General features: G+C 44.2%; 1 protein-coding gene across 3 annotated transcripts in view; it reads left to right on the top strand.

The window, feature by feature from the left end:
• efr3a (EFR3 homolog A (S. cerevisiae)) overlaps window positions 1-25,157 on the top strand; it is a 219,733-nt gene that overhangs the window by 125,397 nt on the left and 69,179 nt on the right. For all 3 annotated transcript variants that reach the window (XM_023976991.2, XM_023976989.2, XM_023976990.2), the window contains exons 8-10: window positions 3,755-3,895; window positions 22,472-22,550; window positions 24,328-24,463. In XM_023976991.2, coding sequence (XP_023832759.1) covers window positions 3,755-3,895; window positions 22,472-22,550; window positions 24,328-24,463 — 356 coding nt within the window. The remainder of the gene's footprint in view (window positions 1-3,754; window positions 3,896-22,471; window positions 22,551-24,327; window positions 24,464-25,157) is intronic.

The following is a 25,157-nucleotide window of genomic DNA, read 5'->3' as shown; positions in this document are numbered from 1 at the left end:
AAACGTCAGGAATTGTGAAAAACTGAGTTTAAATGTATTTGGCTAAGGTGTATGTAAACTTCTGACTTCATCTGTACTTATGTACATAAGATATGTGTTTTTTTTTTTTTTCAATACATTTCAAACATTTTTTAAAACCAGTTCTCTTTATCATAATAGGGTGTTGTGTGTAGATTGAGTAAAAAAAATAAAAAATGAAATACATTTTAGAATAAGGCTGTAACGTAACAAAATGTGGAAAAAGTTCAGGGGACTGAATACTTTCAGAATGTACTGTAGGTGTAAAAATGCCAAATATACCAAAAGCTAAATCAAGCAGAGATCTACGACTGTTTAAACATGTTAATCATTACTGAAACATGCAAACTACAATTTTTTTTTTTTTAAGATAATGAATACATGACAATGACCACTTGGGGTGGCAGGTAGTTTTGGATTAAATGTCAGGAATTGTGAAAAAAACTGAGTTTAAATGTATTTGGCTAAGGGTTGTGTAAACTTCCGACTTCAACTGTATGTGATAGTGGAGTAGGGGCCTGCGGGCACAACCTTAATGTGTTGTGAAATCTGAGAATGTATTGTAATGTTTTTAAAATTGCATAACTGCCTTAATTTTGCTGGACCCCAGAAAGAGCAGCTACTGACTTGGCAGCAGCTAATGGGGATCCATAATAAATACAAATGGAAGGCCCATCTTAAAAAAATTCTATATGTTAGCTTAGTACCTCCCTAATCCATTTTTTTGCTTTTAAATGAATTATATATACCCATTGAATCTTGAAAAATATAACAGTAATTTATACATTTCTCATGAGCTTAGTTCAACTGTCATACCCCATACGAACCCAAAATATAAGCTTGTTTTACTCCATTGTTTGTCTTTGATAGCTCAGTCTATAGCTCAGTCTTTGAATTGGATTTCTCCAGCCCCATCCCACAGCTGTTTAACAGAACAGTAGCTGCTTCGTTGTTGTTCGAACTGCAGATTACTGTTTAATGGTCGGCTGCGAGGGAATGGCTCTTTGTCTCAAATTATTCCTGCTGTTGCGCCGGTCGCTTTCTTTTTGTAAATGGTGTCGCACCACGGATCAAGTAAGCGACCTTGTGGACCACCTTGACTGCCGCATGGCTGCTAGACAGATATTATTTTCTCAGTGGTTCAAACTGCATCATCTCTCTCTCTCTCTTTCTGCCCCTACCCCCCCCTCTCTTTTGTCGAGCTCTCTTTCTGCCCCTACCCCCCCTCCCTTTGTCCTCTCTCTTTCTGCCCCTACCCCCCTCCCTTTGTCTCTCTCTTTCTGCCCCTATCCCCCCCCTTTGCCTCTCTCTTTCTGCCCCTATCCCCCCCTCCCTTTGCCTCTCTCTTTCTGCCCCTATCCCCCTCCCTTTGTCTCTCTCTTTCTGCCCCTATCCCCCCCTCCCTTTGTCTCTCTCTTTCTGCCCCTATCCCCCCCTCCTTTTCCTCTCTCTTTCTGCCCCTATCCCCCTCCTTTTGTCTCGCTCTTTCTGCCCCTATCCCCCTCCCTTTGGGTCTCTCTCTCTTTCTGCTTGGTTGGAAAATAATCAATAAGCGTAACATTTTCCATGAACTGCGTGTGGGCTGCAAATAATTGTTTTCCTCTCCCGAGAAACAGATGCCCACAGCCCATCTGTGGCCGGGCTTATTGCGGGGAAATGATTTAGCATTTCATTAATTTGCCAATATCACACATAACAGACACACTGTTTATTCAGTACAGACAAACTCATTAGGCTTCACGTAGAAATATGACAATTTTTTTCCACTTCCAACTCCCCACTATAGGGAGAATCTCAATTGCATACTCCTCGCGTCATCTCTCCTCACTTCTTTCTCAAACCCCATTGGAGGAGAAGGTTGGCTTTCTCATCCAATGGGTTTTGAGAAGGAGGCGAGGAGAATGCAATTGAGATTATCCCACAGTCCCAAATTGCAGCCTATTTCTTATATAGTGCACCCATATGGCTCTGATCAAAAGTAGTACATTATATAGGGAATAAGGTGCCATTTTGGACACAGTCATACACTACATGACCAAAAGTATGTGGACACCGGCTCATTAAACATCTCATTCCAAAATGATGGGCATTAATATGGAGTTGGTCCCCCCTTTGCTGCTATAACAACCTCCACTATTCTGGGAAGGCGTTCCACTAGATGTTGGAAAATTGCTACGGGGACCTACATCCATTCAGCCACAAGAGCATTAGTGAGGTCAGGCACTGATGTTGGGCGATTAGGCCTGGCTCACAGTCTGCATTCTAATTTATCCCAAAGGTGTCTGATGGAGTTTAGGTCAGGACTCTGTGCAGGCCAGTCAAGTTCTTCCACACCGATCTTAACAAACCATTTCTGTATGGACCTCACTTTGTGCACGGGGGCAATGTTGTGCTGAAACAGGAAAGGGCCTTCCTCAAATTGTTGCCACAAAGTTGGAAGCACAGAATTGTCTACAATATCATTGTATGCTGTAGCATTAAGATTTCCCTTCACTGGAACTAAGGGGCCTAGCCTGAACCATGAAAAACAGCTCCAACCATTATTCCTCCTCCATCAAACTTTACGGTTGGCACTATGCATTAGGACAGGTAGCGTTCTCCTGGCATCCGCCAAACCCAGATTGTCCGTTTGACTTCCAGATGGTGAAGCGTGATTCATCACTCCAGAGAACACGTTTTTGCTGCTCCAGAGTCCAATAGCAGTGAGTTTTACACCACTCTAGCCGACGCTTGGCATTGCGCATGGTGGTCTTAGCTTTGTGTGGTCTTAGCTTTGCGCTTGTTCGGCCATGGAAATCCATTTCATGAAGCTCCCGATGAACAGTTCTTGTGCCAAGGTTGCTTCCAGAAGCAGTTTGGAATTCGGTAGGGAGTGTTGAGCACTCGGCGGTCCTGTTCTGTGAGCGTGTGTGGCCTACCACTTTGCGGCTGAGCCGTTGTTGCTCCTAGATGTTTCCACTTCACATTAACAGCAATTACAGTTGACCGGGGCAGCTTTAGCAGGGCAGACATTTGACGAACTGACTTGTTGGATAGGTGGCATCATATGACGGTGCCATATTGAAAGTCACTGAGCTCTTCAGTAAGTCCATTCTACTGCCAATGTTTGTCTATGGAGATTGCATGGCTGTGTGCTCGGTTTTATACACCTGTCGGCAACGGGTGTGGCTGAAATAGCCGAATCCACAAATTTGAAGGGGTGTCCACATACTTTTGTCTATATAGTGTAGTCGTGTAAATCGTCATGAAGACGCGGATTCATTTGTCTGTCTCTCTCTCTCGCTCGTGCGCGCACACACACGTTCTCTCACACACACTCATAAGTTGATTGAACGCTATTAGCGCGCACCGCTAACTAGCTAGCCATTTCACATCAGACACACACACGAACACCTTTTCTCTCATAGATGGATTATTTACAGATTTATTGCTGATGAGACTTACTCTAGACCTGCACCCTCTCGCTCTTGTTGATTTGTCTCCAGTCACCCCCCCCCTCTCGCTCTCTCTAGCTCGCTGCAACGTCATAACTGCCGGACCAAAACTGCTGAGAAGTTTACATTTTCTTATTCAATATCTTTTGAGATACTGGTATTAATGTTACTGGTACTTGTGCATTTTTATTTCAAGGCAATACATATATTCTGTATGAGTGCACCGCCTTGCATTGTGCTTATCTGTGGTAAGGAAACAGCGATTTTGATTCATTCTCTCTCTCTCTCTCTCCTTCTCTCAGGGTGGGCCCACCCAGCACGCCTTCGGAGACAGGGCAGGATGGTGAGGAAAACCCAGCGTCCCTGGCCGAGAGCTGCTTCAGAGAGCTGCTGGGAAGAGCCGCCTACGGCAACATGAACAACGCCGTCCGCCCTGTACTAGTGTAAGTACTAGTAGCACCAGGATGTACAGACTTCACATCAGAGGAGGCTGGTGGGTGGCTATATAGGAGGATGGTCTTGCCCACCAGCGATCACTGCCACACACGCACAGACACACATTGACTCTGACTGCGGTGGTCTCATTATGTCTAGTCACGTAGTGTAGGAGGAGGCAAGGGACAAGGTCATTTTAAGATTGATGTAGAATATGGCAAACAACATGCAAGGTGCATTCCAAATAGCAACCGCATCTCCTTTTTCACTATTGGGTTGAAAACAGGAACCGTAGCTGGTCTCTCTTGAAAAAATATATCTTTAGGCATCAATCAATCTAATTGATATTATCTATTGATCCAATACCTACTGAGGTGAAGTTCTTCCAACCAAGACTTAATAGTCTGACCGCATCCAAGTAACACGGTCACCCACTCTCACAGACCTCTGCGACTGAATCTAATTCACACTTTCTCATTGGCCGCGGTTCCCTCCACCGAGCAGAAGCTCAAACATTACCCAGTTACTGTCTGAGCGGCGTGGGGGAAACGAGATGGCGGTCGTTTTAGCCGAGGAGTCGTTATCAGTCTCAAATCCACAGCCTCACAGGGTCCTGTCTGGGGGAGCACATGCACACTTCTCTCTCTCCTCTCTCCCTATCGCTCTTTCTCTCTCTCGCTTTCTGTTAAATCACTCACCCACACCGTGCAGTGGAGTGTGCAGAGCTTTCTGCTGGGCTCGGGATGTTGTTTTTACCCGCCTGTGTTTTGCTTATTCAAATCCAGTTGGTTTTGCAGGAGGTGGTGGCAGATTGAAAAGAGTGTCGCCAAGTGTTGCTTCATTACACTCATTGTTATTATTATTTATCATCATCAAGGTGCTGTTATTATTGCAGTCTAGTTGAAGAAGCAGTGCCATTATGGTGTCGTTGGTCCTGTCGAAAACTGGTATGTAATTCACAAAGAAGCAAACAGGCCAAAACGAGGAACATACCCGAATTTGTCCAATGAGAAACACTTGCTTACATTTTTTCCATGTAAATTGTTTTAGTACAGTGTGCATTATTGAATACAGCCCTGGGGATGGCCTGTTTGACCTAGTGTTTTGGTTTCCACCCATTCAGATTCAGTTCATCGACAGTTATTGTTGGCATTTGGAACAACGTCAGTGCAGGAGGAGCGTCTAGGTCGAGGAGATAGTTTGTACCACTCGAACACAGGATCATGTTCATTTGTTTTAATTTCAAAGCATTGCCGTAATGAACATGACCCAGTGCTATAGATGGCATACAATTGAGGAAAGATAGAATAACATTGTTGCATTTTGTTTGTATTTTCGTAACTATTTCTTGAACTGAATTGTTGGTTAAGGGCTTGTAAGCATTTCACGCATGTGGCAAATACAATTTGATTTGATGTACACTCTCCCTAATCCTCAAGTGTTCGAAAACCCCTCTGTTACATTCAAGTTCAAGATTACCCAGGGTATTACTTAGGTGTCCTGACGGTTTTGCTGCAGATAATTGCTTCTCTACAGTAGATCATCTTTTTTACTTTACGCTTCCGATAACCAATCAGGTGAGGAGCAGACGTCTCCTTGAAAATATTCCGTTCATGAAGCATAGTTCCGCCTGTCATTAGTTCCAGGCAAGCACAACCAAAAAATATATGTAGGAACAGTGGCGATTTATATCATGTAAATCTTGGTGGGGCAAAAAATGATATTTTAGATGCATGCCAGCAAAGCCATTACACAACACTAAACAATACATTAATTGCACTATGACAGTGCCAAACAGTGCCGACAAACTGTTAGTCCCAACAGCAGTCCCAACACCTTACCACTGCTACACATGGCTATCAGCGGCGCCTTGTCTGCCAGGAAAACAGTTCATTCAGCCTAATTTACTGCCTTTGAAAAAACATAGCTGATATGGCTGACTTGCATAAACAAATGTGGTTTCTACTGACAATTGAGATGTACAAACTATGGCATAAGGGGACGTCGAGCGGGTTAATTTAATAAATGTTTTATTTTATTTAACCTTTATTTAATTAGGCAAGTCAGTTAAGAACAAATTCTTATTTACAATGACGGCCTACCCCGGCCAAACCCGGCCGGATGTGATACAGCCTGGATTTGAACCAGGGACTGTAGTGACGCCTCTTGCACTGAGATGCACTGCCTTAGACTGCTGCGCCACTCAGGAGCCAAAGACATTAATGAGCGAGCTAGGATGGACGTAGCCAATATAACTGTTTGTTCAGCACTTTTGAAATGAACAGCGACAGAATTCTTACAGTATTCTCCCTATACACCATGTCAGAACTGTAGGATAAATAAAGGGGGCATATAAGCAGCCAATGAAAGCTCTTACAATATTCGATGTTGACAGTTCTCTGAAACAAGCTATAGGTTACATGTGCACCACCAAGTCAGAACAGTAGGCTAAGTTATGGGGGGAAAAGGGAGCAAATTATTAGGGTGAGGCACATGGGCTAGTAACAGCTTACTACACAACACACCCTTAGTATTACTTTCTTAGTTACAGTATACATATCCCCCTGGCATATTACATAATTTATGCAGCAGCATACAATACTTTTTTGGACTCACCTTGTTGTGCTGTGCAGAGATTGTTGGTGGGTAAAGAGATATTTGCACAGCGTTTGCTTGTGCTGCTAGCTAGCTATGAACATACAGTGCATTCGGAAAGTATTCAGACCCCTTCCTTTTTTCCACATTTTGTTATGTTAGTCTTATTTGAAAAATGTTTACAATTATATTTTTTCCTCATCAATCTACACACTAAACTCCATAATGGCAAAGCGAAAACCTTTTTTAGAAAAAACAGAAATAGCATATTTACATAAGTATTCAGACACTTTGCTATGAGACTCGAAATTGAGCTCAGGTGTATCCTGTTTACATTGATGTTTATATATACAGTATCAGTCAAAAGTTTGCACACACCTGCTCATTCCAGGGTTTTTCTTTATTTTTTACTATTTTCTGAATTGTAGAATAATGGTAAAGACATCAAAACTATGAAATAACACGTATGGAATCATGTAGTAACCAAAAAAGTGTGAAACAAATAGAAATATATTTAACAAATGACATTCTTTAAAGTAGCCACTCTTTGCCTTGATGACAGCTTTGCAAACTCTTGGCATTTTCTCAACCAGCTTCATGAGGTAGTCACCTGGAATGCATTTCAATTAACATGTGTCCCTTGTTAAAAGTTAATTTGTGGAGTTTTTTCCTTCTTAATGTGTTAAAGCCAATCAGATGTGTTCCGACTAAGTAAGGGGGTATACAAAAGAGAGCCATATTTGGGAAAAGACCAAGTCCATATTATGACAAGATAAGCTCAAATAACCGAAGAGAAATGACAGTCCATCATTACTTTAAGACAGGTCAGTTAATCCAGAAAATTTCAAGAAATGTTAAAGTTTCTTCAAGTGCAGTCGCAAAATCCATCAAGCGCTATGATGAAACTAGCTCTCATGAGGACCGCCACAGGAAAGGAAGACCCAGAGTTACCTCTGCTACATAGGATAAGTTCATTAGAGTTAACTGCACCTCAGATTGCAGCCCAAATAAATCCTTCATAGAGTTCAAGTAACAGACACATCTCAACATCAACTGTTCAGAAGAGACTGTGTGAATCAGGCCTTCATGTTCGAATTGCTGCTAAGAAACCACTACTAAAGAACAACAATAAGAAGAAGATATTTGCCTGGACCAAGAAACACAAGCAATGGACTCTAGACCGGTGGAAATCTGTCCTTTTGGTCTGAGTCCAAATTTGAGATTTTTGATTCCAATTTTTGATTCCAACTTTGTGATTGTCTTTGTGAGACGCGGAGTAGGTGAACGGACGATCACCCGCATGTGTGGTTCCCACCGTGAAGCAAGGAAGAAGAGGTGTGATGGTGTGGGGGTGCTTTGCTGGTGACATTGTCAGTGCTTTATTTAGAATTCAAGGCACACTTAACCAGCATGGCTACCACAGCATTCTGAAGTGATACACCATCCCATCTAGTCTGCGCATAGTGGGACTGTCATTTGTTTTTAAACAGGACAATGACCCAACACACCTCCAGGCTATGTAAGGGCTATTTAACCAAGAAGGAGAGTGATGGTTTGCTGCATCAGATGACCTGGGCTCCACAATCACCCAACCTCAACCCAATTGAGATGGTTTGGGATGAGATGGACTGCAGAGTGAAGGAAAGCAGCCAACAAGTTTTCAGCAAATGTGAGACTGTTGGAAAAGCATTCCTCATGAAGCTGGTTGAGAGAATGCCCAAGAGTGTGCAAAGCTGTCATCAAGAGTGGCTACTTTGAAGAATCTCAAATCTCAAATATATTTTGAATTGTTTAACACTTTTTTTGGTTTCTACATGATTCCATATGTGTTGTTTCATAGTTTGGATGTCTTCACTATTATTATACAATGTAGAAAATAGTAAAGCGTAACGAAAAACCCTTGAATGAGTAAGTGTGTCCAAACTTTTGACTGGTACTATATATAGATATATCTAGTTTTAGAAAAAGTTCACACCACCTCCATTCCCTCATCACAAGTCAAGATTCAGCTGCTCTTCTTCCCCGCCTCCACTTTTATGAAGAGGAGAGACATGCACACACATTTGTGTGATATTTTAATGAATCGCCTGTCAAAGTAATTGGCTTGTTAGATGCTTTTTATGTGGGGATCTGTATATCAGACCGGGGAGTTTGAGTTGGTACATTCAGCTACAGTGACTATAGGAGTCCATTTGGAATTCAGGACCTTTTTTTTTACACTTGAAGCACAGGGCTAAAGGTTATGGGTTTATTTCTGGACATGATAAGGGCCTTTGACTATCCATCCCCAGGGTCTTTCGGCTGCTCTACTCAAATCGTTTCTACGTTGGCTCCCGTGGTGTCGGACGTGATTCCAGGTCAAACGCTTACCATGGGCCGTGGGCCAACAAGGGTCAACTGGAGCGATGTCGTCACCACACACAAACACAAGGGTTTCCTTTTGCCGGTAAATCGCGGCTTTTGGCCCAGATGTATTTATTTTTTGCAGATAAACACAATTGTTGCTGGCCAAATTGTCCGGGAGAAATACCAGTCGACGTGCTCCAAGTTCAATGGAAAATATACTTAATAATCTAGTAAATCCTCAAGCTGCTTGGAAATTAGTGTCGGTGTGTGTTTCTAATTTTACCCACACAAAAGACGCAAGGTCTTCATAAGGGACTTCAGCTAAGTGTACACCGACTGAACAACATTTGCGAAGATTGTGTTGATTATCCCTGTTTCCAGTGTGCCCGCCGAGAGGGAATTCTTTCTCCAGAACAGCAAAGACGGCCTCAAGGTCACGCCTTCTTGAGGACAACGTAACGAGGCTGATGCTCATTGCAAGCTGTTCCAAGGAGTTGGACAGTTTTCATCTCTCAACAACAGCAGCTCAATTCGAGCAGGCCAAGGTCCACCGCAAAATCAAGTAAATGATTGTTCTTCAGGCCCAGTCCTAGCAGTTTTGCTGCGCCCTAACCAAGACCAACATATGCCACCCGTTTATCATTTATTGCATATAGATTTGGAATGGATTGATAGACTAGAGTAGAGTAATGATGTGTATCATGCGCAATTGGTGCATTTCTGTAGCACTTGGAAAGGAAACATCGTTGCCAACTATTCACATTGGAGAGTTACCATTTCACTAGGAAGGTAACTGCCTATAGTAGAAAAAATAGTTTTAAACAACAAGTATATCACATATGCCAAGAGTCACGACCCCACAATAGTTGAAATTACAATAAACATAACATTTATTAACATCATCCAGTAGAACTGTGCTTTCATAAATGCATGCCTCGGGACTCGTTTCACAGAAGCATTGTAAAATGAGCTTTCTCTTACTGAACCAGCCTTAACGAATTTTGTTTATTTACATATAGATTTTGATTGTCCAACATCAGTTTTATAATTTCTTCATTTTGTGGACGCCTTGTGTCGTCTTTCCGCTGCTGAATGGGGAGTGGGGTGGGAAGGTATCCATCTTTTGTCAAATTAACGTCAAAAGTATTATTATTATTTTTTTATCCTCAGCTGCTGCTTAAGTTCTCCTAACCTGCTGTGACTGGTGTAGATTGCCTCTGTGTCGTGTGTTGATCAGCTTACATATGACCAAAGGATCCGGGTTTGTGTTTATCTTTTATTTTGATAAAGAAACAAACATCCATAAATTCACCAACTCATCTCTTCCACATGGATACAGTAGACAGGGCTAAGAATAACACTCGTCTCGTTCGGTTTTATATCACTATGGGTCTGGGCTAGCCAACTTTCATGCATAAATATCACAATGTACTGGTAGAAGACCGTAATATTACATCAGTGGAAATATACACTCAATATCTGTGTTTTAACATATAGGGTTGATTAGTATATTAATGTGACAATTATTCAGTAACCTAACTCTTCCACATGGATACAGTAGACGGGGAACAGTAATAAAACATAACTTCTAAATATAATATTTGTACAATATAATTTGCGAACAACCTGTATGAAAATGGTTATTAATAAATAACAAAACAAAGCTGTTTTCAAATACAATCTAGGAATCTCATTTAATATAGCCTAGGCATGAACATTTTAATTAGGCCTAATAAATAACAAAACATGGCTGTCTACGAACACCAAGGCTGGCTGGTCATGGCTAGAAGAGATCCAGCTTTTGTCAAATCAACGTCAGATTTTACTTTCATGTTGTATAATTACACAAAATCTGAATAGGTCCCATGCCTGATATTACTGTACATTACTTTCGTTGTTACAAGTGCCCTTTTTAATGTCACACACTTCCTTCTCCTTCTGCATCCACCCTCAAACATCCCCTGCCACCCTTTACTGTGTAGGCAACCTGTTCTTCTAGGCTAAATTATGATTTCAATTTTGTTATGATTTTAATTTATGATTTATAGACTGAACAAAAATATAAACGCAACATGCATCAATTTCAAAGAATTTAGGGCGGCGCACAATTGGCCCAGCGTCGTTAGGGTAGAGTTTGGCCGGGGTAGGCCGTCATTGTAAAATAAGAATTTGTTCTTAACTGACTTGCCTTGATAATTAAAGGTAAAATAAAAAGTATAATAAAAATATGCATCTGCTGGTCACATATACCAAAAGGTAGGGGCGTGGATCAGAAAACCAGTCAGTATCTGGTGTGACCACCATTTGCCTCATGCAGCGCCACACATCTCATTTGAATAGATCAGGCTGTTGATTGTGGCCTGTGGAATGTTGTCCTACGCCTCATCAGAGGCTGTGTGAAGTTGATGGATATTGGCGGGAACTGGAACACGCTGTCGTACACAACGATCCGGAACATCCCAACTATGCTCAGAGTGACTGGTAAGTATGCAGGCCATGGAAGAACTGGGACAATTTCATCTTCGCGGAATTGTGTACAGGTCCTTGAGTCATGCATTATCATGCTGAAACATGAGGTGATGGCGGCGGATAAATGGCACGACAATGGGCCTCAGGAGCTCGTCACGGTAAATTTGCTATTGATCAAATTCAATTGTGTCCGTAGCTTATGCCTGCCCATACATAACCCCACCCCCACCATGGGGAACATAGTTCACGACATTGATATCAGCAAACCACCTGCCCACACGACGCCATACACATGGTCTGCGGTTGTGAGGCCAGGTGGATGTACTGCCAAATGTTCTAAAACAATGTTGAAGGCGGCTTATGGTAGAGAAATTCACATTCAAATCTCTGGCAATTCAAATCCCTCAACTTGAGACATCTGTTGGCGTTGTGTGACAAAACTGCACATTTTAATGGCCTTTTGTCCCCAGCACAAGGTAAACCTGTGTATTGATAAAACTGTTTAATCAGCTTCTTAATATGCCAGGTGGATGGATTATCTTAGGAAAGGAGAAATGCTTATTATTAACAGGGATGTAAACTAATTTGGGCGCAAAATCTGAGAGAAATAAGTTCCTCTGTCTAGTGTCTGTGATCTTTTTCCCATCTTAATCTTTTATTTTTATTGGCCAGTCTGAGATGGCTTTTTCTTTGCAACTCTTCCTAGAAGGCCAGCATCCCGGTGTCGCCTCTTCACTGTTGACGTTGAGACTGGTGTTTTGTTGGTAATATTTAATGAAGCTGCCAGTTGAGGACTTGTAAGGCGTCTGTTTCTCAAACTAGACACTCTAATGTACTTGTCCTCTTGCTCAGTTGTGCACCGGGGCCTCCCGCTCCTCTTTCTATTCTGGTTAGAGCCAGGTTGCGCTGTTCTGTGAAGGGAGTAGTACACAGCGTTGTACGAGATCTTCAGTTTCTTGGCTATTTCTCACATGGAATAGCCTTCATTTCTCAGAACAAGAATAGACTGACGAGTTTCAGAAGAAAGTTATTTGTTTCTGGCCATTTTGAGCCTCCAGGGCATCCCTCTTCCTGGAGATCTACCGTCCTGTGGGTTTTCAGTCCAACCCACACAAGTTTTCAGCTGTGCTAACATCATTGCAAATGGGTTTTCTAATGATCAATTGGCCTTTTTAAAATGCTAAACTTGGATTAGCTAACACAATGTGCCGTTGGAACACAGGAGTGATGGTTGCTGATAATGGACCTCTGTACGCCTATGTAGATATTCCATAAAAAATCTGCCGTTTCCAGCTACAATAGTCATTTACAACATTAACAATGTCTACACTGTATTTCGGATACATTTTATGTTATTTTAATGGACAGTGTTTTATTTTATTTCACAAAACTCTGGTTAACTTGTTATGGATAGGATTAGCATTTTCACGTTTGGATTTTCACTGCCTGCTACTCAGGCCCAGATCCTAGGATATGCATATTATTAGTATATTTGGATAGAAAACACTGAAGTTTCTAAAACTGTTTGAATGATGTTTGTGAGTATAACAGAACTCATATGGCAGGCGAAAACCTGAGAAAAATCCAACCAGGAAGTGTGAAATCTGAGGTTTGTAGTTTTTCAACTCTTGGCCTATCGAATACACAGTGTCTATGGGGTCATGTTGCACTTCCTTAGGCTTCCACTAGATGTCAACAGTCTTTAGAACCTTGTTTGATGCTTCTACTGTGAAGTGGGGCCGAATGAGAGGGGAATGAGTCAGAGGTCTGCCAGAATGCATTGAGCTCGTGACGCTCGTTCACTTGAGAGCGAGCTCTGTTCCATTGCTTTTCTACAGACAAAGGAATTCTCCGGTTGGAACATTATTGAAGATTTGTGTTAAAAACATCCTAAAGATTGATTCTATACATCGTTTGACATGTTTCAACGAACTGTAATATGACTTTTCTTCTGAACTTTTGCTTGGACCTGCCCGCGCGTCGTGAGTTTAGATTGTGTATTCACTGTGGAACTGGGATTCCTGGGAGTGCATTCTGATGAAGATCATCAAAGGTAAGTGAATATTTATAATGCTATTTCTGACTTATGTTGACTCCAACATGGTGGATATCTTCTTGGGTTGTGTTGGTCTCAGCGCCGTACTCAGATTATTGCATTGTTTGCTTTTTCCGTAAAGTTTTTAAAAAATCTGACACAGCGGTTGCATTAAGGAGAAGTATATCTTTAAATCTGTGAATAACACTTGTATCTTTTATCAATGTTTATTATGAGTATTTCTGTAAATTGATGTGGCTCTGTGCAAATTCACGGGATGTTTTGGAGGCAAAGCCAAATGTGAACTGAGGTTTTTGGATATAAATATGAACTTGATCGAACAAAACATACATGTATTGTGTAACATGTTGTCCCGGGAGTGTCATCTGATGAAGAATATCAAAGGTTAGTGATTAATTTTATCAATATTTCAGCTTTTTATGACTCCTCTCTTTGGTTGGAAAATCGCTGTATGCTTTCTGTGACTAGTTGCTGACCTAACATAATGATATGTTCTGCTTTCACCGAAAAGCTTTTTTGAAATCGGACACTGTGGTTGGATTAACGAGAATTGTATCTTTTAAAATGGTGTCTAATACTTGTATGTTTGAGAAATTTGAATTATGAGATTTCTGTTGATTGAATTTGGCGCCCTGCAATTTCATTGGCTGTTGGCTCCGCTAGCGGAACCCCAGTCCTAGACAGGTTAACATTAGTTGTTGATCTCAGGGAGGAGAGATAGCCTACTTGTTCATGGTTGTTTGATAAATCTGACTGTAAAGTTCCCAAATGTAAGGACTCCTGTGATATTTACATATTTGCGGAAATACATTCCGATGTACAGTATTTTGTGGCTTTTGGTGAATGCTTTCTAATGTTCTAAAGTCGCGCTGTTGCAACTGCCTATAAACACACATTCAGTTCAAAGATGGCAGACCTGTGTGGTAAATGGCTTATTTGCATATAGGCCTACTGTAGATCTGATCTGCTATGGCGCACTGGTCTGTGTAGACTCCGGTCCTGGACAAGACTAACATGGTTTTATTTGCTGCAGTGTCTATTAATTGTCGAAACACTTGGCTGGGTAGGGGGTAAAAAAAACAGTAGGTTTTAACCAATAAAATACCTGCTAAAGACCTAGTCAATAACACATGGAAGCAAAGCAAACAGATTTACATTTTTTGATTATCTTGGCATCTGTAGCTATTGAGATGTGAGGACAGGTGTGATTTAGCTGCAATATCCATTGCCCGTGTCTGTGAGAGAAACAGCTTGCGGGGCGTCGGCTCTAACGCAGTTAACACTTCTGAATCAGTGAAAAAACACTTATTGCTATTTGTTTTGGATTGGACTAGTGGATGAGACAAAACTGTCTGGAAAAATAAAGGCTATACGGTTTAAATTGCGCTTGCAATGCAATGTCCCAACCACATAGTTAAATGGGTCAAGTTCAGTATGTACACTGTGTACTAAACATAGACTGACCAGGTGAAAGCGATGATGGGTGTGTGTCAAGACTGGTCCGCCACGCAAATGACATCCAGCCAACTTGGCACAACTGTGAGAAACATTGGAGTCAACATGGACCAGCATCCCTGTGCAACGCTTTCGACACCTTGTGGAGTCCATGCCTCGGCGAATTGAGGCTGTTCTGGAGGCAAAAGGAAGGTGTTCTTAATGTTTTGTACACTCTGTATATCTATGTATTATATATCTCTTTGGTCTATGTATTATATCTCAAAGATTGGTTCAGTACATTTCAATACAACTGAAATTCAGTCTATATTTGTACCAATCAATTCACTCTTTAACTGAGTTCAACTGCGCACGTGACTTGTCATGGAATGTACTGCAAGTGACACGGCTGAGTTAAACTAGGGTGGTGTTCAGTTTGGCCCACCATAGCATACGTAATGTTTTGAAATGGAAAGTGAAAAGGAGCTTTTCGTATTGTACAGGTCCAGGTAGTCCCTATCTGTCTCTATTTTCTTCTATTTGGTGCATAATGAACATGACCCAGGCAACCCTTTCGTCTTGTGTTGCTACAGAAACTGACACCATAACTCTAGACTTCCCAACTCTACAACAGACCCAGGAGAGAAAAATTAGAGAAATGCATCTTGAAGGCAGGTCTAAAAATAGCAGGGTTTAGGAGGGGAGGGGGGGGGTTGAAGAGGAGGGGTTTGCTGGGTTGGCTGGGGTTGGATTGACGTCACCGCGACGACGGTAGGCCCATTATCACACAGTGAGCCTCCTCTCTCTCTCTCTCTGCTCCAGCTCACCAGATGGCTGGTTCCCCCCACGCCTCTGAGTAGGGAGAGATGGAGGGCAGCGGGAGAGATGGAGGGTGAGCGAGGCAGGCGGAGGGCGAGCGAGGCAGGCGGAAATGGAGAGCGAGCGAGGCAGGCGGAAATGGAGAGCGAGCGAGGCAGGCGGAAATGGAGAGCGAGCGAGGCAGGCGGACAATGGAGAAGCGAGGCAGGCGGAAATGGATAGCGAGCGAGGCAGGCGGAAATGGAGAGCGAGGCAGGCGGAAATGGATAGCGAGGGTAAGGCTGAAGGGAGAGGGCCAGAGAGCAAGCGGGGGAGAGAGCCAGAGAGCAAGGCGGGGAGAGAGGGCCAGAGAGCAAGGCGGGAGAGAGGGCCAGAGAGCAGGCGGGAGAGAGGGCCAGAGAGCAAGGCGGGGAGAGAGGCCAGAGAGCAAGGCGGGAGAGAGGGCCAGAGAGCAAGGCGGGGAGAGAGGGCCAGAGAGCAAGGCGGGAGAGAGGGCCAGAGAGCAAGCGGAGAGAGAGGGCCAGAGAGCAAGGCGAGCCGGTGAGGGCCAGAGAGCAAGGCGGTGCCGGTGAGGCCAGAGGGCAAGGCGGAGCCGGTGAGGGCCAGAGGGCAAGGCGGAGCCGGTGAGGGCCAGAGGGCAAGCGGGAGCCGTGAGAGGGGACCGAGGCAAGGCGGAGCCGTGAGGGCCAGAGGCGCAAGGCGGAAGCCGGTGAGGCCAGAGGGCAAGGCGGAGCCGGTGAGGGCCAGAGGGCAAGGCGGAGGCCGGTGAGGGCCAGAGGGCAAGGCGGAGCCGGTGAGGGCCAGAAGGGCACAGCGGAGCCGGTGAGGGCCAGAGGGCAAGGCGGAGCCGGTGAGGGCCAGAGGCAAGGCGAGCCGGTGAGGGCCAGAGGGCAAGGCGGAGCCGGTGAGGGCCAGAGGGCAAGGCGGAGCCGGTGAGGGCCAGAGGGCAAGGCGGAGCCGGTGAGGGGGAGAGACGGCCAGAGAGCAAGTGGAGATACGGCCAGAGAGACTGAATAAGAGCGCCACCAACTGGTGGTAGACTCAGAAAGAGGTGCCGGTTTTTATATATGGGTACAATCGGCCTGCATCCTTGTGTTAGAAGGGGGAATGACCAGTAGGAGAAGATGTACAGTCCACACACGTCAGACACACACGATAATAGGATGTAGACTGATGGAATAGTTTTCTTTAATGGACAGACGAAACGGAATATACACTATATCTACAAAAGTATGTGGACACCCCTTCAAATTCGTCTTTTTCAGCCAAACCCAAGGCTGACAGGAATATAAAATCAAGCGCACAGCCATGCAAACTCCATAGACAAACATTGGCAGTAGAATGGTCTTACTGTAGAGCTCATTGACTATTTTTCCTTTTTTTTGTTGGTACTTTTACCCCTTTTTCTCCCCAATTGGTAGTTACAGTTTTGTCCCATTGCTGCAACTCCCGTACGGACTCGGGAGAGGCAAAGGTTGAGCACCATGCGTCCCCCGAAACACGACCCTGCCAAGCCGCACTGCTTCTTGACATACAATTAAAGTCCAAGATGGCGGACAGTAGGACGTGTATATCTGTCTTTGTCTTATCCCGTGTCTTATCCCTTGTAAATAGACAGTATTTTTTCTTATATCGTAATCTCACTTCTATCTACAAACTAAATATACTTGCCTGCAAACCTGCCTGTGGTACAGATCTGATATTTTTATTCCTTATAATTGGAACTTCAATCAGGAGCTAGCCAGCTAACTAGCTAGCTACTAGTCTTTGTTAGCCACGGCTAGCTGTCCTCGCCTTTTTTCCCCCGGAATCAGCCAGCCTTAGCTCTGACAATCACCTGTCAGTCTGCACAGCGCGATATCAACCCAGAGCATATCAGACTGCTTCTCTGCCATATCACTGGATTCCTGCCACTCTGGATCATTACACTAGATTAATACTCCTAGCTGCAAATGAGCTGCTACTGTTAGCTAACGCCTCTGTCCCGAAGCAAGCACCAGCTAGCCTCGAGCTAGGCCCATACACCAACTAATTATAGGGCTACAATACCTCCTTTGCCAATTGGTCTGGACCCTTTATTGTCGACCCCGGAGCCCCGCCGGTCCATCACGACTGGACTGCCGATGTGATCGCCTGATGTGGTCTCAACAGGCTATTTTGTTATGATATTGCCGCAGAACCATCTACTAGCCCCGGCCCGTTAGCTTTTTCTGAATGCTGTGTCCCCTCCTCGCCCAGTGTAGTAGTGAATACCGTACAGCACCCTGTCTCACCTATTGCTACTCTTTTGAACTTATGATCACTCGGCTACACAGCTGATGCCCCATGGACTGTTTCAATAACACGGTACCTAATTTTGTTTACCTGTCGGCCCCAGCCTCGAACTCAGGTCCTGTATGTATCTAACTGACCCGCTCTGCCCTTTCTTCGCCATTTACCCGTTGTTGTCTTAGCTCTCCTTATCAACGCCTGTGATTGCTTTATGCCTCTCTCTAATGTCAATATGCCTTGTCTACTGCAGTCTTGGCTAGTTTTTATTGCTTTATTTCACTGTAGAGCCCTCAGTCCCGCTCAAATTGCCTTAGATAGCTCTTTCGTCCCACCTCACACACATGCGGAGACCTCACCTACGTTAATTGATGCTTCCAGAGACGATACCTCTCTCATCATCACGCAACGCATAGGTTTACCTCCACTGTACACACATCCTACCATACCCTTGTCTGTACATTATGTCTTGAATCTATTCTTCCACACCCAGAAATCTGCTCCATTTATTCTCTGTCCCCAATGCACTAGACAACCAGTTCTTATAGCCTTTAGCCGTACCCTTATCCTACTCCTCTGTTCCTCTGGTGATGTAGAGGTTAACCCAGGCCCTGTAGCCCCCAGTTCCACTCCTATTCCCCAGGCGCTATCATTTGTTGACTTCTGTAACCGTAAAAGCCTTGGTTTCATGCGTGTTAACATCAAAAGCCTCCTCCCTAAGTTTTTTTTTTTTCACTGCTTTAGCACACTCCGCCAGCCCAGATGTCCTAGCCGTGTCTGAATCTTGGCTTAGGAAGGCCACCAAAAATTCTGAAATTTCCATCCCCAACTATAACATTTTCCGCCAAGATAGATCTGCCAAAGGGAGTGGAGTTCCAATCTTATTCAGAGACCGCCTGCAGTGTCCTGTCATGCTATCCAGGTCTGTGCCCAAACAGTTTGAGCTTCTACTTTTAAAAAACCTTTCCAGAAATAAGTCTCTCACGGTTGCTGCTTGTTACAGACCCCCCTCAGCCCCCAGCTGTGCCCTGGACACCATATGTGAATTAATTTTCCCCCATTTATCTTCAGAGTTTGGACTGTTAGGTGACCTAAATTGGGATATGCTTAACATCCCGGCCATTTTACAATCTAAACTAGATGCCCTCAATCTCACCCAAAGTATCATGGAACCTACCAGGTACAACCCCAAATCTGTAAACTCGAGCACCCTTATAGATATCATCCTGACCAACCTGCTCTCAAAATACACCTCTGCTGTCTTCAACCAGGATCTCAGCGATCACTGCCTCATTGCCTGCATCTGTAATGGGTGCGCGGTAAAACGACCACCCCTCATCAGTCAAATGCTACCTAAAACACGAGCAGGCCTTTCTAATCGACCTGGCCCGGGTATCCTGGAAAGAAATTGACCTCATTCCGTCAGTAGAGGATGCCCGGTTATTCTTTAAAAGTGCTTTCCTCACCATCTTAAATAAGCATGCCCCATTCAAAAAATGTTGAACCAGGAACAGATATAGCCCTTGGTTCACTCCAGACCTGACTTCCCTTGACCAGCACAAAAACATCCTGTGGCATACTGCATTAGCATCGAATAGCCCCCGCGATATGCAACTCTTCAGGGAAGTTCTGAACAAATATACACAGGCAGTTTGAAAAAGCTAGCCTTTGCTTTCCTTACAAATTTGCATCCTGTAGCACAAACTCAAAAAACTTCCAAGTCCATGGAGAATAAGAGCACCTCCTCCCAGCTGTCCACTGCACTAAGGCTAAGAAACACTGTCCACACCAATAAATCTACGATAATCAAGAATTTCAATAAGCATTTTTCTACGGCTGGCCATGCTTTCCACCTGGCTACCCCTACCCCGGTCAACAGCTCTTTACCTTCCAACTTGCCCATCATCTGGGCTAGATAATCTGGACCGTCTCTTTCTAAAATTATCTGCCGCAATTGTTGCAACGCCTATTACCAGCCTGTTGAACCTCTCTTTCATATCGTCTGAGATCCCCAAAGATTGGAAAGCTGCCGCGGTCATCCCCCTCATCAAAGGGGGAGACACTCTAGACCCAAACTGTTACAGACCTATATCTATCCTACCCTGCCTTTGTAAGGTCTTCGAAAGCCAAGTTAACAAACAGATCACCGACCATTTTGAATTTGACTGTACCTTCTCCTCGATGCAATCTGGTTTCCGAGCTGGTCATGGGTGTACCTCAGCCACACTCAAGGTCGTAAATGGTATCGATAAAAGTCAATACTGTGCAGCCGTATTCATTAACCTGGCCAAGGCTTTCGACTCTGTCAATCACCGCATTCTTATCGGCAGACTCAACAGCCTTGGTTTCTCAAATGACTGCCTCGCCTGGTTCACCAACTACTTCTCAGATAGAATTTAGTGTGTCAAATCGGAGGGCCTGTTGTCCAGACCTTTGGCAGTCTCTATGTTGGTGCCACAGGGTTCAATTCTCGGGCCAACTATTTTCTCTGTATACATCAATGATGTTGCTCTTGCGGCTGGTGATTCTCTGATCCACCTCTACGCAGACGCCAACTTTCTGTATACTTCTGGCCCTTTGGACACTGTGTTAACTAACCTCCAGACGAGCTTCAATGCCATACAACTCTCCTTCCATGGCCTCCAACTGCTCTTAAATGCAAGTAAAACTACATGCGTACTCTTCAACCGATCGCTGCCCGCACCTGCCCGCCCGTCCAGCATCACTACTCTGGACGTTTCTGACACAGAATATGTGGACTACAAATACATAGGTGTCTGGTTAGACTGTAAACTCTACTTCCAGACTCATATTAAGCATCTCCAATCCAAAATGAAATCTAGAATCGGCTTCCTATTTCGCAACAAAGCATCCTTCACTCTTGCTGCCAAACACACCCTCGTAAAAATGACTATCCTACCGATCCTTGACTTCGGCGATGTCATTTACAAAATAGCCTCCAACACTCTACTCAGCAAATTCGATGCAGTCTATCACAGAGCCATCCATTTCATCACCAAAGCCCCATATACTTCCCACACCTGCGACCTGTATGCTCTCGTTGGCTGGCCTTTGCTTCATAGTCGTCACCAAACCCACTGGCTCCAGGTCATCTACAGTTGAAGTCGGAAGTTTACGTACACCTTAGCCAATTCTTGACACAATTCTTGACATTTAATCCCAGTAAAAATTCCCTGTCTTAGGTCAGTTAGGATCACCACTTTATTTTAAGAATGTGAAATGTCAGAATAATAGTAGAAAGAGATTTATTTTATTATCACATTCCCAGTGGGTCAGAAGTTTACATACACTCAATTAGTATTTGGTAGCATTGCCTTTAAATTGTTTAAAGTGGGTCAAATGTTTCAGGTAGCCTTCCACTAGCTTCCCACAATAAGTTGGGTGAATTTATGCCAATTCCTCCTGACAGAGCTGGTATAACTGAGTCAGGTTTGTAGGCCTCCTTGCTYGCACACGCTTTTTCAGTTCTGCTCACAAATTTTCTATAGGATTGAGGTCAGGGCTTTGTGATGGCCACTCCAATACCTTGACTTTGTTGTCCTTAAGCCATTTTGCCACAACTTTGGAAGTATGCTTGGGGTCATTGTCCATTTGGAAGACCAGTTTGCGACCAATCTTTAACTTTCTGACTGATGTCTTGAGATGATGCTTCAATATATCCACATCATTTTCCTACCTCATGTCATCTATTTTATGAAGTGCACCAGTCCCTCCTGCAGCAAAGCACCCCCACAGCATGATGCTGCCACCCCCGTGCTTCACAGTTGGGAGGATGTTCTTCAGCTTGCAAGCTTCTCCCTTTATCCTCCAAACATAACGATGGTCATTATGGCCAAACAGTTCTATTTTTGTTTCATCAGGCCAGAGGACATCCTCCCTATACGTCTACGGATTCAGCTGTCTCTGATGTGAATTTGCTATGTTCTTTGCTCCCTTCACACCCCTTTCATCTCTCTCTCCTCCTCCTACTCATCCCTTTAATTTCTCATTTTTACACCTATGTCTCACTGTGGAAAACAAAATCTAAGCAGAAAAGCAAACCCAGTCTATGCAGTCTGTTTGATGGCCAATCACTAGCAAACTCTCCCTCCCTCTCTCCTTTTTCGCCGGATGCCCTCTCTCTCTCGCTCTCTCTCCCTCTCTCGCTCCCCCCCACACTAGCATACTATTTAGAATGAAGCAACGTATTGGGGTGATGTATTCGAAGTGGTACAATAGTACGTACACTGGAATGTAGCCCATAGGGCTCTGTTCAGGAGGGTGAAACATTACACATATAAACATGACATGAAATAGAACATTAGGAAAGTATCCCAAGCCCTGCAATAGACCCCCTGTCCAGGGGGTGTACTTGGACAGCAAGCTGCCTCACACTACACAAACAGGAGATAGGTTCCATTTTGACTCAAATAAGGCCATAATATAAGTTGTAGTCCCTGAAATATATGAATGCATTTTTCATGTGATGTATCATGTGTTAATCTATTCTCAACAACTGAGTTTGTTGTCCCATTTGTTATGTGCAGTACTATAAATGTCATTGTAATGCGTTTCCTTTGTGTTCTTCCCTCTCCAGGCATCTAGACAACCACCGGCTATGGGAACCCAACGAGTTTGCAGTTTCCTGTTTCCGGATCATTATGTACTCCATACAGGTGGGTTCTCCAGTCACAGCATTAGTGTATTGTGAAACACTTAACCTATTGGGAAACACTTAAATGGTATCTTAATTGGTTAGTTAAATTTGTTGACGTTTTACCTCATTGTCGTCTTAGTGTGGTGTCGGATTTGGATTTGGATTGAATTTGGAATCAGAGGGGGGGGATTATGAATCTGTCTCTGTCTGTTCGTACGTTAGTCACACATGATCTTAGACACCGCTGCCCCAATTTTGACAAAACTTGGGTGAATGATGCGTCTTGCCATAGAGATTCACTGATTAACCGAAGGGGGGAGCGGAGGAGGGCTGTTGTATGTTGGCTACATTGGTGCCAGAAGTGGGATCGGTGAGAGCACTCGAGCAAATTGGAGGCGCGTCTGTGTATTCAGGTAGTTCTGCATGAGAGCGAACTTCCTGAAGGAGAAGTGAAGTGTCGAGTTCGGTTCACTCTTTTGCATGTTATCGCTTTTTGATTTGTGAGAACAAGCTATTCCCACAAACTCTGACTAGATTATACACACACACATACATACACACACACATGGATATGATGTTAGCCTACTGCAGTATTCAAGCTTCAATAACTACATTTCACAACAGCGACACTCATATTAACGCCATATTAAACACACAAACGTACCTCAATCTTCCTAGTGCACATACAGTATATCATATACCCACAAACTATTGGTTCATATACATCCCTCACTCACTCGCCTACAGACAGAGACACTTCAGTCTATCCTTGTCTAACCCAAGGGACACCCCTAGATTTCTCACTCCCCCCTCAGATGTGTCTGGCTCTCCTCTCCTTTTTCTCTCTCTTTCCGTTGTTCTTTTAATTGGCCCGCCGGCCAGGAGTCCCCAGGTGGCCCTAGGTGGCTTTGCCAGATAAGAGACGATCGATGAGGCTCGGGCCGAGGTGTGTCGTGTGTTTTAAGAGCTTTGTTTGAGCAGCGCTCAGAGTCGGCCCTAATCCTAGTCTGGGTTTTAGTGTCTTGGCTAGATGAGACCGTGTCTGGTCTGTCTGAGAGAGAAACTGTTTATCTGTATGTCTATCGGCAAGATAAACGCTCTGTACATCTGTCGTAATATAATACAATATATATGCCTTTTATCCAAGGTGACAAAGTCATGTCTGCATATATTTTACGTATGGGTGATCCCGGGAATCGAACCCACAATTCTGGCGTTGCAAGTGCCATGCTCTAACCAGCTGAGCTACAGAGGATCTGTCTATTTGCCTGTCCGCCTGTCTTTGTTTTTGTCTGTGTTGGTCTTTGTCAGTCTGTCTTTGCATGTTCGTCTGTCTTTGTGCGTCTGTCCGTCCACCTGTCTGTTCACTCAATAGCAGGAGAGAACATCCCACCACCTTTGTCTCTGAGTGGAACAGTATGTCTGTTCGTCCATCCACCTGTTCCGTTTCCGGATGTAGTGTAGATGTAGTGGGGACATTGATTGTTGCTGATTGTTTTAGTGTTTGAAAACAAGGAAATAAAAATGGACAAATTAAGTACACGTGTTCATCAAGGTAAATGTACATTGTGTTGAACTCGACAGATTAGACTGACTGTTTCCCCAACCCTCACAAACCCCACTTCTGCCATTGTGCCCTTGAGCAAGACATTAACCCCTAAATCTGCTCCAGGGGTGCTGCAGTAGCTAACCCTAGCTTCCAAACTGTGTGTGTGTGTGTGTGTACGTGCATCGACGATAAAGTATTTAATCTTCGTCTCCCTTCCCCTTTCATTCTCTCCCGCTCACTTTCCCAGGCCCAACACTCCCACCACGTCATCCAGCAGGTCCTGGGCCACCTGGACACGCACAACAAGAACACACCCCGCATGAGGGCCGGCATCGTGCAGGTCCTTCTCGAGACGGTTGCCATAGCAGCCAAAGGCTCCGTTGGTGAGTTGGATTGAGAAGTGCCTCTGTTGACTCTCAACAGGCTACGTCCATAATGGCACCCTATTCCATTTGCAGTGCATTACTTTTGACAGGGCCCATAGATTTCTGGTCAAAATTTGTGCACTAATTAGGGAACAGGGTGCCATTTGGGACACACACACGATGTGGTCTGTCAGATGAGTCACGGGAACATAAGCTCTATGGATGGATAGGTAGATTGGTTTAGAGATGGATAGGGTATAACTGAGTTATAAACGCCTGAGGATCAGGCTGTTGACATGGCAGATTGATGGCTCAGGGTGACATTTTCCTCTTGCAATTACTTGATGAGTCATCTAGATTAGCCTTTCTCAAACCCAGGTCTGCGGAGGAATGCCTTCAGGTCCGCGGCATTCTCCTCGTGACAAAGTCCTACTGATTTGCACAGGATTTGTCTCAATCCGCTGAATACGCCTCTTAGTTCATAGAACCGCGGTTATGCGCGTAACCGCCGATCTCCGCTTACTGGTCGTGACAGACAGAGCAGTTTCTGACTTCTTCCTACAGATTTGGCTCTAGCTTTATTAGGACCCCGTTCCTGAATGCTACGGCTCCCATGAACATGTCTTCTGTTCCCCTCCGAGCCGTTCGAGGCACGTTAGAAGGGACTGTGGGAATAGAATTTGAATGCAATGCAGATCTTTTCTACACACAC

The sequence above is a fragment of the Salvelinus sp. IW2-2015 genome, linkage group LG32, assembly GCF_002910315.2.
Source record: "Salvelinus sp. IW2-2015 linkage group LG32, ASM291031v2, whole genome shotgun sequence".
Taxonomy (NCBI): Eukaryota; Metazoa; Chordata; class Actinopteri; order Salmoniformes; family Salmonidae; genus Salvelinus; species Salvelinus sp. IW2-2015.
This window is presented reverse-complemented; position numbering and strand designations above follow the sequence as displayed.